Genomic DNA, 14,872 nt, shown 5'->3' on the forward strand with positions numbered 1-14,872 from the left:
CTGGCAACAAATTTTCCTTTTCAAAATTAACCTATCTGAAATGTAGCAACACTTCTTACACAAGTACTTAAAACCATTTATGCCTTTCTACTTGACACTCTATTTTCACACTTACTCTTACTCATAGTCTGTTGCTGGACTATCCCATTGTCATTTTCACTGATATTTCCTTTCACCCACTCTTAACTTAACATTTGTCTGATCTTTTACATTCTGCTATCTTGATATGCAGCTTTTTTCCCAACAAAGTTCCAATACCTTTATTGTTATATTTTTGTTCCTCAGGTTTTTTTAGATCTTTATCTAAATTCAAATTAGAAAACAAATTTTCCTTTATTTGCTGTTCCTTTGAATTAATAGTTTTGTCTCTGACTATACATTTCTTCTTCCTCAAAATTTGTCTAGACTGCCATTGGCAAATTTTTTACCAGTCACCAAAAATTGAGGGCTACCAAAAGCCCTCATTTCTTAAAAGCCATAAATATAAAATACTGACTTTCAGTGGTTAGGTGAATTTCAACTTAATTCCATGTGGTCACTGCGAATATACCTAATTCTTCCTTCAGTGGAACATCCTTACACTTAGATGAAACAAATTCCTTGTATATAGCTATGTGGCTCTCACATCTGTTTAAAGTCAGTAACCAATCAACAAGAGATGAGATTGTTTTAGTAATAGAGATATCTCTCTATTGTTGTTTTGTATTTACATGAATCTGTGTTTTCATCAAACTGTATGTACTCTCAAATTATCTAGATCTCAATTTAACTGTGTCTATCCAACCTGTGTGACTATTGTACATATCCTTCTGTAAATTAGCTGTGAGGAAATCTACCTAACAGCTCTTCTTTGCTTTCTTCTGAAATCTTATATTTGCAGCTCTATTCTATATATTTTTTGATCGGTATTAATATCAACTAGAGAGGTATTGAGCAGAAAAAAAACACAGAGAACATTGCTTTGTTTTGATTGCAAAAAATAAGTAAATTTAGAGGCTTCAGTTTTGCTGATAAAAATTAAACATCTTGATTGCCCAAAAGTTTTTTTTTTTTTTAAAGATTGTTTCATTCAGAAAAGTGTTCCATTGATCATTTTTAAATGGATGTTTTCTTGATTCAAAAGAGAATTCACCACAACTGTGGAAGGACCTGAAAACAGCAATAATCTCTACATTTAAAGAAATAAATATATCATTTTTTTTTATAAAAATATCTTTTTTTTTCTTTAATAATTTTTTTATTGACAGAACCCATACCAGGGTAATTTTTTACAACATTATCCCTTGCACTCACTTCTGTTCTGATTTTTCCCCTCCCTCCCTCCACCCCCTCCCCCAGGTGGCAAGCAGTGCTATACATGTTAAATAGGTTACAGTATATCCTAGATACAATATATGTGTGTACAGAACCGAACAGTTCTCTTGTTGCACAGGAAGAATTGTATTCAGAAGGTATAAATAACCTGGGAAGAAAAATATAAAAATGCAAGCAGTTTACATTCATTTCCTAGTGTTCTTTCTTTGGGTGTAGCTGATTTTGTTCATCCTTGATCAATTGAAACCGAGTTAGGTCTCTTTGTCAAAGAAATCCACTTCCATCAGAATCCATCCTCATACAGTATTGTTGTTGAGGTATATAATGTTCTCCTGGTTCTGCTCATTTTGCTTAGCATCAGTTCATGTAAGTCTTGCCAATCCTCTCTGTATTTATCCTGCTGGTCATTTGTTACAAAATAATAATATTCTATAACATTCATGTACCACAATTTATTCAGCCATTCTGCAATTGATGGGCATCCACTTAGTTTCCAGTTTCTGGCCACTACAAATAGGGCTGCCACAAATATTTTAGCACATACAGGTCCCTTTTCCTTCTTTAGTATCTCTTGGGAGTAATAAGCCCAGTAGTAACACTGCTGGATCAAAGGGTATGCAGAGTTTGATAACTTTTTGAGCATAGTTCCAAATTGCTCTCCAGAATGGCTGGATGTATTCACAATTCCACCAACAATGTATTAGTGTCCCTGTTTTCCCACATCCCCTCCAACATTCCGCATTATCTTTCCCTGTCATTCTAGCCAGTCTGATAGGTGTGTAGTGGTATCTCAGAGTTGTTTTAATGTGCATTTCTCTGATTAATAATGATTTAGGCATATTTTCATATGGCTAGAAATAGTTTCAATTTCTTCATCTGAGAATTTTCTGTTCATATCCTTTGACCATTTATCAATTGGAGAATGACTTGATTTCTTATAAATTAGAATCGATTCGCTATATATTTTGGAAATGAGGTCTTTATAAGAACCTTTGACTGTAAAAATGTTTTCCCAGTTTATTGTTTCCCTTCTAATCTTTTCTGCATTAGTTTTGTTTGTACAAAAACTTTTCAATTTGATATAATCAAAATTTTCTATTTTGTAGTTAATAGTGATCTGTAGTTATTCTTTGGTCATAAATTCCTTCCTTTTACGCACGTCTGAGAGTTAAACTATCCTATGCTATTCCAATTTATGTATAAATCTTATTCTTTATGCCTAGGTCATGAACCCATTTTGACCTTATCTTGGTGTATGGTATTAAGTGTGGGTCAATGCCTAGTTTCTGCCATACTAATTTCCAATTTTCTCAGCAATTTTTGTCAAATAATGCATTCTTATCCCCAAAACTGGGGTCTTTGGGTTTGTCAAACACTAGATTATTAAAATTATTGGCTGTTTTGTCCTTTAAACCTAACCTATTCCATTGATCAACTAGTCTATTTCTTAGCCAATACCAGATGGTTTTAGTAATCGCTGCTTTATAATGTAATTTTAGATCTGGTACAGCTAGGCCACCTTCATTTGATTTTTTTTTTTTTTTCATTAATTCCCTTGAAATTCTTGACCTTTTGTTTTTCCATATGAACTTTGTTATTTTTTTCTAGGTCATCAAAATAGTTTTTTGGGAGTCTGATTGGTATAGCGCTAAATAAATTAGTTTAGGTAGTATTGTCATTTTTATAATATATGCTCCTCCAATCTAAGAGCATTTAATGTTTTTCCAGTTGGTTAGATCAGACTTAATTTGTGTGGAAAGTGTTTTGTAGTTTTGCTCATAAAGTTTCTGATTTTCATGAAAATATCTTAAAATGAAATGCCAAAGGAATTTTTTAAAATAGCCTTTAGTTTTGACAAATCAGTTGTGAAGGCTTCATTCAATAAGATTTCTAAATTTTTTAAAATAATTAACCAGCATTATTTTTCCTCTTCCACCTTGTTTACTTCCTTCCATGAAGGGAGTTAGTGTATAAAATCTTTGTAACAAATATGCATGGTCAAGCAAAACAATTTACTCCATTGGCTGTGATTAAAAAGGTTTGGGTAGAGTTCTTCTTCATCTGTCATGCGAAATTGTGTTTGATCATACAATTGTTCAGTTAATTCTTTTGAGATGATCATGTTTACAATGTTGTTACAATTTAAATTGTTGTTGTTACCATTTAAATTGTTCTCATAATTGCTCTCATTTTATATTTCTTCATATAAATCTTCCCAATTTTCTCTTAAATTTTCTTTTCTTTCATGCTAATATTCCTTTACATGCATGTACCATAATTGTTCCCTATTCTCTAATTTATTGGTGCCCCCTTTCTTTTTAGTTCTTTGCCACTTCAAAATAGAGTTCCTAGAAATATTTTAGTGAATATGGGATTTTTTTACACTTTATTTGGTCTCAATGGAGTATAGAATTAGAGGAGCACCAGTGGATCAAGTATTGCATGCAATTTATTAACTCCAGGGATATATATCTAATACTTTCTTAGAATACTTGGACCGGTTAATTTATAGCTCTACTAAAAGGGCATTGATATTTTTATCTGCATCACACTGCCCACCAATCCTCTCTCTCTCTCCCAGCATTTATCATTTCTATCAACTTTGCTAATCTGATGGGTTTGAAGTAGAACTTCAGACTTGCTTTAATTTGTATCAATCTAATTATTGATGATTTGAAGCTTTTATTTGTCATATGGTCTTAATACTTTGGACTACTTAAAAACTGTCAATTCCTATCATTTAGCTATTTATCACTTTGTAAAATCTTATTCTCATTAATTTGAATCCTTTTCAGTGAGACTAGCAGCAAAGTTTTTTTCTTTAGTTAATTGTTTCTTCAATTACCTTTTTGAATTACTGTCAACCTTTTTGATAAGAGTAAAGCCAAAACAAACAAACAAACAAAAAAAATTAGGCACTTTGATATGACCTAGAATCATCTTTAACCCTAAAGAAAAAAAAAATTAATGAGTAATAAGGGAAAAAATTACACTGATTATCTTAATTTCTCTAGTTTTTATATTTTACTTTTTAATGTAGAATGGTATGAGACATTTACTTTTTTAAATGATTAAAATTAATTTGAATTTTCAGTCTGATTATTGAATGTAATATATATAGAGAAGATATATTCATCTAACTAAGAATCTATAAAAAATATATGACATGATTAATAATAAAGGTATTTCATTAGTTTACAACATGAATACAAAAAGAAATGAAGCAGTCATGCCTTCAAGGAGCCTTATGTTCTATCAAAGGAAACAACTTACCCTACATAAGTATCCATAAAATGTGCAAAATAAACACAAGTAACTTTGGTGGGGATCAGGAAATGCTTCATATTAAAGAAGGTGCTTAAATTAATTTTGAAGCACAGTTGATTAGAATTGTAATGGGCAGAAACAAGGAGGGTAGCTTTATGTAATGACAGTAAGACCAGATTGGCTAGCTCATAATTCATTTGAAAGTGAATAATATCTTAGAAAATAAATTTTTGTATTTGTGTATTATGTGTTGTTAAATTTGGTGCAGTGTGTGTCTTACGTTTATGTTTGTTTCCTGTTTTTTATTCACATTTAGCTTACTAGACGTGCTTTCTGATCATCTGAATGCTGAGATTGCTGCTGGTACAATAACATCCAAGCAGGATGCAATGGATTACATTACCTGGACTTATTTTTTCCGTCGACTTATAATGAACCCCAGGTAAGTAAAGTGACCATAGTTTATAAAAGTCACCCTATCTCTTTCTTCTCTACATTGAAGAAACTGCATTTTTAAATTTTAAGTAAATGAAGAAATGTCAAAGTAAGTTCTTCTATATAACTTTGAAAATTGCAGTTATATGAATTTTATCAAAGAATAACATAAAAAAGTAACTTTGACACTATAGCATCAATATATTTCTAAATGTATCAATAAATTTAAAATCTGTCTGGATACAAATACTTTTATTTGCCTTTTCATTATTTAATTTGTTCTAAATGTCATATTTATATCAATATGTTGAGCACATAAAACCACAAATACCTGGTCCTTGTCATCAGGATACTTACAGAAGACTTCTAATGCAGTAGGACTTTGGAAAGTAAATAGATTATAATGGACTGGAATAGAGAGAAAGAATTTAATGGAGTAGTTGGACTTGTGCTTATTTTTGAAGAGCTTTTTTTTTTATTATAGCTATTTATTTATAAGATATATGCATGGGTAATTTTTCAGCATTGACAATTGCAAAACCTTGTGTTCCAACTTTTCCCTTGCTTCCTCCCCACCCCTTCCCCCAGATGGCAGGTTGACCAATACATGTTAAATATGTTAAAGTATAAGTTAAATACAATATATGTATACATGTCCTAACAATTTATTTTGCTGTACAAATAGAATTGGGCTTTAAAATATTGTACAATTAGCCTGTGAAGGAAATAAAAAATGCAGATGGACAAAAATAGAGGGATTGGGAATTCTATGTAGTAGTTCATAGTCATCTCCCAGAGTTCTTTCACTTGAGTGTAACTGGTTCAATTCCTTATTGCTCTATTGGAACTGATTTGCTTCATCTCATTATCGAAGAGGGCCACATCCATCAGAATTAATCATCATATAGTATTGTTGTTGAAGTATATGATGATCTCCTGGTCCTGCTCATTTCACTCAGCATCAGTTCGTGTAAGTCTCTCCAGGCCTTTTAGAAATCATCCTGCTGGTCATTTCTTACTGAACGATAATATTCCATAATATTCATATATCACAATTTATTCAACCATTCTTCAATTGTTGGGCAGCCACTCAGTTTCCAGTTTCTGGCCACTACAAAAAGGGCTGCCACAAACATTCTTGTACATACAGGTCCCTTTCCCTTCTTTAAGATCTCTTTGGGATATAAGCCCAGTAGTAACACTGCTGAATACAGTTTGGTAACTTTTTGAGCATAGTTCCAAATCGCTCTCCAGAATGGCTGGATGTATTCACAATTCCACCAATAATGTATCAGTGTCCCTGTTTTCCCACATCCTCTCCAATATTCCGCATTATCTTTCCCTGTAATTCTAGCCAATCTGACAAGAGTGTAGTGGTATATCAGAGTTGTCTTAATTTGCATTTCTCTGATTAATAATGACTTGGAGCATCTTTTCATATGGCTAGAAATAGTTTCAATTTCTTCATCTGAGATTTGTCTGTTCATATCCTTTGACCATTTATCAATTGGAGAATGGCTTGATTTCTTATAAATTAGAGTCAATTCTCTATATATTTTGGAAATGAGGTCTTTATCAGAACCTTTGACTGTAAAAATGTTTTCCCAGTTTATTGTTTCCCTTCCAATCTTATCTGCATTAGTTTTGTTTGTACAAAAACTTTTCAATTTGATGTAATCAAAATTTTCTATTTTGTAGTTAATAGTGATCTGTAGTTATTCTTTGGTCACAAATTCCTTCCTCTTCCACACGTCTGAAAGTTAAACTATCCTATGCTATTCTAATTTATTTATTTTCTCATTCTTTATGCCTAGGTCATGAACCCATTTTGACCTTATCTTGGTGTATGGTATTAAGTGTGGGTCAATGCCTAGTTTCTGCCATACTAATTTCCAATTTTCCCAGCAATTTTTGTCAAACAGTGAGTTCTCATCCCAAAAGCTGGGGTCTTTGGGTTTGTCAAACACTAGATTATTAAAGTTATTGATTGTTTTGTCCTTTGAACCTAACCTATTCTACTGATCAATTAGTCTATTTCTTAGCCAATACCAAATGGTTTTGGTAAACACTGCTTTATAATATAATTTTAGATCTAGTACAGCTAGGCCACTTTGAAGAGCTTTTTCTTAAAGAAATTTAAACCTAGAATCTTAGAAGAGTTATAGATAATAATTAGCTGTACCATTATAAATATCATTCTTGCCTCCCCAATGATTTTCCCAAAAGGCTTACTTTCTAGATCATTTTCATCCTGGTTTCTTATTACCCAAAGACACATTAATGTAGCGTTTTTTGATTTTTTTTTTAATAATCTAAACCAGACATTTTTAAGTTGAAATCCAAGAACATAAAAATATATATATTTTGGTAATACAACTGAAAAGACTGAACAACAACAAACTATGGGTCTTTAACATAAAAAACTTTAAGAACTTCTCATTGAAACTCCAAAAACCATGTCCTGATTGCCATTGCCTTTTTTCCCCTATTTAATTTTAAAGAATTTAACAAAAGAATTTTAAAAATTTAACAACAAATCAGTTTTTGCTCTCTTCTCACCCAACCACCTTCATCATTTGAACAACCACAATAAAAAAAGGATAAAGATAACCCCTAATGACAATTTTACTCCCTTTTCCTTTAGATATAGATATATTTTTTACCAAAACATCCTTTGTCTTTAAAATAAGGACAAAGTTATTACAACACTTAGAACACTGTGGGACCCTCCTCAGAACTAAGTGATCAGTAACTGTTATGGGAGATTAAATAATCCTCTACTATATAAAAAGAACCTGCTTCCATGGAAATGGAATATAGTAACTAAGTCCTCATAACATAATTGAAGATCCCTCCTTTCAAACGGGAACAATCCACATATTTAGAATTTGATCAATGTGAATTTTTATTTTTCTTGCAGTATTAAGCCTTGTGTTGTTGTTCAGTCATTCAGTTGTGTTTGATTCTTTATGGCCTCTTATGGGCTTTTCTTGGCAAAGATACTAGATTGATTTGCCATTTCCTTGTCCAGTAGATGAAAGAAAACAGCTTAAGTGACTTGCCAGGGTCATACAGCTAGTAAAATATCAGAGGACCGATTTGAACTCAAGTCTTTCTGACTCTAGGCCCAGTATTCTTTTAATTCACTTAACTGCCTTCTTTAAACTTTATAGAAAACAGTAAAATTTAATTGTAGTGAACACCATAAAATGTTCTTACAGAAGGTTAGATTGTTGATTCAGTTCTTCCTTTTAGGTAAATGAAATACATTCCTGAGGACTTGTTTTGAATTTCTTTAATTTCTTTTGGACTATTGTCAGTAGAAACAGTACTGTTGTGTTTTTTGGAAATATACTTTGTAGTTTGTGTTTATCAGTTGTTACAGTATACTGCATCATCAGACCACAAAATTTTCTCCATGGCAGTGATCTAAGATATTTATATTTATTGCTATATCTTTAAAGAGAAGGCAAATTCACTAGTTGGTATAATTATCATACCTTATAGCACTTTTAATGTTGTAAAACGCTTTCACTTATTTGCTCATAGGAATGAAACCATGGAATTGCCCTTGATTAATATTACCAGAGTGTCTAAAATGTGCATGGTTTTCGGGCTATTTTTTCTTGGAATTCAGTAACTTCATAAAGCAAGGTTTGCGTTCACCATTCCTGTAATAAAATTAGAATAGGATTCATCCTATCCATCTACTATTGTAGATAGGTGTTTAGGCCCTAACTACATACCTCAAGCTCTTCTTCTTCTAAGAGACCAACACTAGACATTATATATAGGACTTGTAGGTTGAACTGTAGTATCAATGATCCTTATTCCATGAAGGACAAAAATATTACTTTGTGTGAATAGTTATAGTATTAAATTGTTATTATATGTAAATCTGGATGACTGGGAAGGTACTCGTATTCTTGATGAGCCGTTAGTAAACATTTATTAAGTTCCTATTATGTGCCAGGCATTGGTTTACAAAGGCAAAAAACAGTTCCTGTCCTCAAAGAACTCACAGTCTAATAGGGTAAACAACATGCAACCACTGTGTGCAAACAAATTACATGCATAATAAATTAGAAGTAACCAACATAGAAAAGGTACAAGAATTAAGGATTTAGAAAGGCTTCCTATAGACAGTGAGTTTTTACCTAGGGCTTGAAGGAAATCAGGAAAGTCAGAAGCAGAGATGAGGAGAGTAACCTTTCTGTGAATGAGAAACAGGCAGTGAAAAAGCCCAGAGTATTCCTATTCAAGGAAACAAGGTGGCTAGTACCCCTAGATCAAAGAGTGTATGGGAGGTAAAAATGGAGGGTAGGCAGTAAAGAAGGGCTCTGAATGTCGAATAAGAGATTTTATATTTGATCCTGAAGAGGATAAGAATTTCTTGAATAGACTGGGAGCATGGCTGCACATGTGCCTTAGCAAAATCACTTTGATGGCTAAGTAGAGAGTGAGCTTAAAACAAGAAGATACTTGTAGCAGGAAGGAAGATCACCCAGCATGTCCAGGCGTGAGATGATAAGGTTGGGTGTACAGCAGAATTGTGGCAGAATCAGAGGAGAGAAAGGCTTTGCTCCAATTGGGAATTTCTGAATTTCCTCCTTTTTTTTTTTTTTTTTTTTTTTACTTTCTAATTTTCCAGTGAAACTAATCTTTTCATGTTATTTGATTTTGAAGGGAGAAGGAAAAAGAAATAGACTATGAAATTATAATTATTGAAATATACTATTTTCCTCAATAAGAATTATCAGAGACAGCTAGATACCACAGTGGATAGAACAACAACCCTGACTTTAGGAGGACCTGAGTTCACAGCTGGCCTCAGACACTTAACACTTCTAGCCATGTGGCCCTGGCCAAGTCACTTAACCCCCAATTGTCTCAAAATAAAACAAACAAACAAACAAACAAAAATTATCAAGATTACTCCCCTTGGAAGAAAGATTCAAAGATTCAAATATTCACTTTGGTGGATCTGTGTCTTCATTGGTTTAGGTCTCTTGCCACAGCAGTGGAGATTTACTCCTTCACAGCTTTTCATTCTTTTCACTTTTTACCTATGCTTTCACATAAATTTTCCACATAGGAAATACTAATATACTGCTCTAGCTCTCCATATCTTAATCACCCATTCTTACTATTTAACCAACTCATTTTATTTTCCGGTATTTATAACTATAGTATGCTTTATACGGCCAGTGGTCTGGCCAAACAACTTTCTGTTGTACTTTCTATTAATTGAAATTTTAATTTTTCTCAGTTTGCAGCATTCCATAGTATGTAAATATAGCTTCCTTGGAAGACTATCAGAAGCAGGAGAGAGCCTATATATATATGAAACATTGAATATCCTCTGATATTTGATCAGTGTATTGCTTAGTTTTGCTAGACTAGTTTTAACTTGATAGGAAAAAAGAAACAGATTGGTATAACTATATTGGAAAAGTAAAGTTGGTGAAAAAAATTATTTAAAAGAATATGATGGATGAGCAGTTTGTCAGATTAAGCTGTCAATATGTTTACCTTGAATTGGACAGTCTGTCAAATTAACACTTCAATCAATATGTTTGTCTTGGATAGGTGCTACAAAAAGATATTGGAAATAAGTAGAAGGAAGAACTTGCTCTGATTACATTTGGAAATTTGTGTTGTGCTTTTTATGATTTCACACTACTTACCATTGCAAAACCACATCTTTAACATTAATATTTCCCATGTACATTATATCATTTCTCAAAATTTTAGTATATATCAGTTAATTTTTCTCATTTATTTTTCTTTACATTTCTACTTTGGAGGCTTTCTAATACTATAGAGCTAAATATAATTAGCATAATGGCATCTACAAATATTGGATATTTGGAGAATCTTGTCATCAGTACATAATCTCTCTTTTCTTTGGGCTTTATGTAGTCCATAATCTATGACCCTGGTGAATACCATAGGGAAACATACATCTCACTCTCTACCTCCTCACTTGACATCAATCATAGTAAATCACTAAAAAAAAAATATTTCCATGATTATGTATCATAGTTAGTAAATGTGATATAATTATAACAGACATTTGAAAAAATCTTTTAAGATTTTCTTTCCTTTCCAGAATCAAATGCTTCCTTAAAAATCAATAGACAGTATACATGGCATAATCTAATATTCTCTGTAAAAAGATGATATCTATTTCATTTCTCACCAAAGTATCTGCGAGAAATACATATATCTTTCTTTTATTTAAAGAGATGAGAAAGGCATTGGAGTAAACAGCTTCCAGAGTTTTTTATATAATACATAGTACCACATCCTTGTGTAATTTATGGTATTCTACAGCCTTTCCAATGTTTAAAATGACATTGTACATTGAAAACAGTAATTATTTTGCATTTTCTGGCACAATTTCCCATTAAGTGGCCAAAGAGACCAATTTTAGGACATGTTTGGTCTGGAGAGCTATAAGATAATGAAAACTTCAATCTCTGTTCTTTTGATTTAGCAAAATTTAATAGTGAAATTCCTACTACTTTGTAAGACTGCCTTCTGATTTAACATTCCTCTTGCCAAAGCCATGATGAATGCAGAGGTAGATGGGAATTTTGTTATCTGGATAAGCAACTAGAAATCATATTCTTTTTAACCTTTATTCTAAGTAAAATAGTTTTTATTTGATTTTATAATACCCGAGATTATGTTGCAATTCCAAAGCTGAATCATAGAACTGGCTCACAATGTATTGCTGGTTCTTCATGTAACACATTATACTTGCCATTTTCTCACATGATGCAATGTACCATGATACATAATACAATTGGGGGGGGGGTAGTCTAAATATGTTTATTTCACTGTCGTTGCCAGTGAAAATATATCATTGTTAAATGCCAGCAAATAGAATTCTTTGCAACTATAAAAAAATGCTGCCCTGTAATTATTTTTAACATGTGATTCCTTGACCTTTTATGATATATGTCTAAGAGTAAAACTTCTAGATCAATTTGTCAATGATGACACTCTGTACTAGGCAGTGCTCTAAAAGCTATGCATATAAAGAAAAAGCATTTAAGTCACTGTCTTCAAGTTCAAAATGCTTTCTAAAATTGGACCAGTTACAGCTTTGTCAACAACATATTAAGTGCCCTTCTTTTCATAACTCCAACATTGAAGTTTCATTCTTTTCATTCAATATTAAATCCTCTCCTTATGCTAAATTCTGTCATATATTGTATTCATGACACAAATTTATTTTATTGTTAATATTTGCCCATGCTTTACAGTTAGTTGTTTGTTTTGTCTCTGTCTTTATTATAGTTATACATTCCACTTTGCTATCATTATAATTATCTTAATTGATTTTCCCTTAAGTCTGTATCTGGATAATTAGGTTTACTAACTGTTTTTGAAGATTTTTGCCTTTTTTTTCTGTTTTCCCCCTAATTTGCTGATCCCTCCTCCCCCCTCCCCCTTTTTTTTTTCAACTTAAATATCTCTGTGTTGTGACTTTGGGCTTGGCCAATGGATTTGCTCATATAAAGCAAAGCTCAAATGTTCTTTTAAGTATTTATGCTACAAAGGAATAACAGTTTATATCATGATATAGCCGTCTTCTCATCTGTCTCAACTTCTTCCAATGTTTGGTTCCTAATCTTTATGATCTATTTCTTCTACTCCCTAGGTAATGCCAAATTCACAGAAAAATGAGAAAATTGTCATAGGCTGAACTAAGGAAAGGCTGAATGTCTAAGTGTTCACGTGGGAAAAGGGGTATAATACCTTTTCTCAGTTATTTCTGTTTTATCACTCTTGTCAATATTAAACTTTTAGCATTAATAGAAATGATCAGATTCCTGTGTTACTACAAGCACTTAAAATTGGATACTAATAATAACATCCTTAAATCACAATTCAACGTCTATGTCATGGGGATAGGAGGAAGGAGTGGTAAAGTAATGACACCTTTTTGTGTGTCCTAAGACCCCACTCTCATAGCCGTAAAGTCTTATCAGGATCTCTGAAATATTCACAAATTGGACTTTGGTGATACCACTGATTAGGACAAAGGATTAGTCTTCTTTGCTATTAGTGTATCAGGTTGCTACCTCATTATGATTCATCAAAATGGTTAAAAGAATAAAAATAATTCAGTATTAGTGCTAAACTGTGCTAGAGTCATGAGAATTGAAAATAATCATGGGCAATATCACACCTTCTAAGAAAGCTATGAAAATATTCTGGTCATTTCAATGGTCATAAGTCCAAATTGGCAAAAATAGGAATTGGATGAAATAAGAAACAAAAAACTTCTGCACAATTAATGCAGTGAACAGTTAGGGAAAGTGAATGGAAATAGGCAAGTGAGATTAGATAAAGTCAGTAATTATTGGCTTCAGTGCTTCATAGTGATACTTGAATTGCTAGCAAGTATTTTATCAGCTTCTCAGACACAAGCTTTACTCTCACCTTTCTTAATAGGCATTACAAATTTTAGAAACAATGCTTCTCCCTGTACGTCATTTATCTTCTGTATAAAATGGTCATAGCTTATATCATTAAAAAAGAAATTGTTAACACACAGATATATACACACGTAAACATATAGTCTTGACTTGCCGATACAAAAAAGATGTACAAGAAAGTCCAACAAGTATAAATAGTGACTTGTTGATTCAGTAATTATTGACCAGGCTGCCCCAAAGTGCCATAACATTTATACTACAGTTATTACTTTCCCATTGCAATTTTCCCATTGTGGTTTTGATGTATTTCTGGTTGGCGTAAGAAGTTGTTGTAAAGGGGAATTTTGGAGGAGTTTTGCAGAAGCCTTAGACAACACATAAAAGCCATCAGACAACACAGAAAAAGTTTAGAGGTTCAGAAATGCTTAACCCAGATTCTATCTTACATTACTGTAAACACCCAATAAAAGTAAAAGAAAAAATTCACACTTCTCTGGTACAAAGGAAAGGTCAGAAAATTTTACACGGATTTTCCAGATTGTAGGGGCATTGCACCTCTTGATCCCTGTAATATAGAAGGGATAACTGTGCTCTTAGTGCTTTTCACAAGGTCTTTGACTCAATTCAGCATTTATAGCTTATTCACTTTCTGCAAATATATAAAACAGACCAAAGTGTAACAAGAACACTAGAGTACTTGATGTCCAGGTGGGAAACTGTTTTTTTTGTTTGTTTGTTTTTAAGGGGGGAAAATTTCTTTCTATTTATAACATCCCACCATCTTAGTAATGTCAAGAATAGTAAATATAAATATCACATTATTACATTTTTCAGATTTAAGTAAGCCCATTATAGTTGTCTGGTCTTAAACCAATTATCCCATTTTACCTAAATATGACTTCCAAACTCAAAAAGAAGTGAAGCCAGAGCATCTTTTGTAATCATTTGATATATGTGAAAGATATCATACTATATGGCTCCACTACCTTCCTCCCCCCTAAAAATACATCATCTTTTGAAATCACCAGTAACATCATTGAATTTTCTGGATTCAATGAATATAAAATTTGTAACATACACAAAAGAAAATAAAAATCAACATGACCACAGATGTCATATTGAACTAATGGTTAAAGACAAATACCTACAAATCCTAGGCAAGAAACATTTAGCATAAGGTCATCAAAGAAAAAGTTGTGGTTAAATATGTTAAGAAATTTGCCATCATTCTGAAATCCAACTTGATCGAGAAGAACACATTTAAAACAGTTAATAACTATACAATACTAATCTTAATATTCACATTAGGAATTTCAAAATGGACCATAACAAATATTACAAGTATTTGGAGAAAACCTATTCAATATTAGTGAAACATAGGATGTATCACTTTAGAAGCTGTA

The 14,872-nt window shown here is 32.3% G+C and overlaps 1 protein-coding gene across 1 annotated transcript in view; it reads left to right on the forward strand.

Annotated features, from left to right (window-relative positions):
- Window positions 1-14,872, forward strand: part of ASCC3 (activating signal cointegrator 1 complex subunit 3) — a 323,207-nt gene that overhangs the window by 218,399 nt on the left and 89,936 nt on the right. Inside the window, exon 34 of the mRNA XM_003769315.4 lies at window positions 4,898-5,023. Coding sequence (XP_003769363.1) covers window positions 4,898-5,023 — 126 coding nt within the window. The remainder of the gene's footprint in view (window positions 1-4,897; window positions 5,024-14,872) is intronic.

This window comes from Sarcophilus harrisii, chromosome 4 (genome assembly GCF_902635505.1).
Source record: "Sarcophilus harrisii chromosome 4, mSarHar1.11, whole genome shotgun sequence".
In the NCBI taxonomy this organism is placed as follows: Eukaryota; Metazoa; Chordata; class Mammalia; order Dasyuromorphia; family Dasyuridae; genus Sarcophilus; species Sarcophilus harrisii.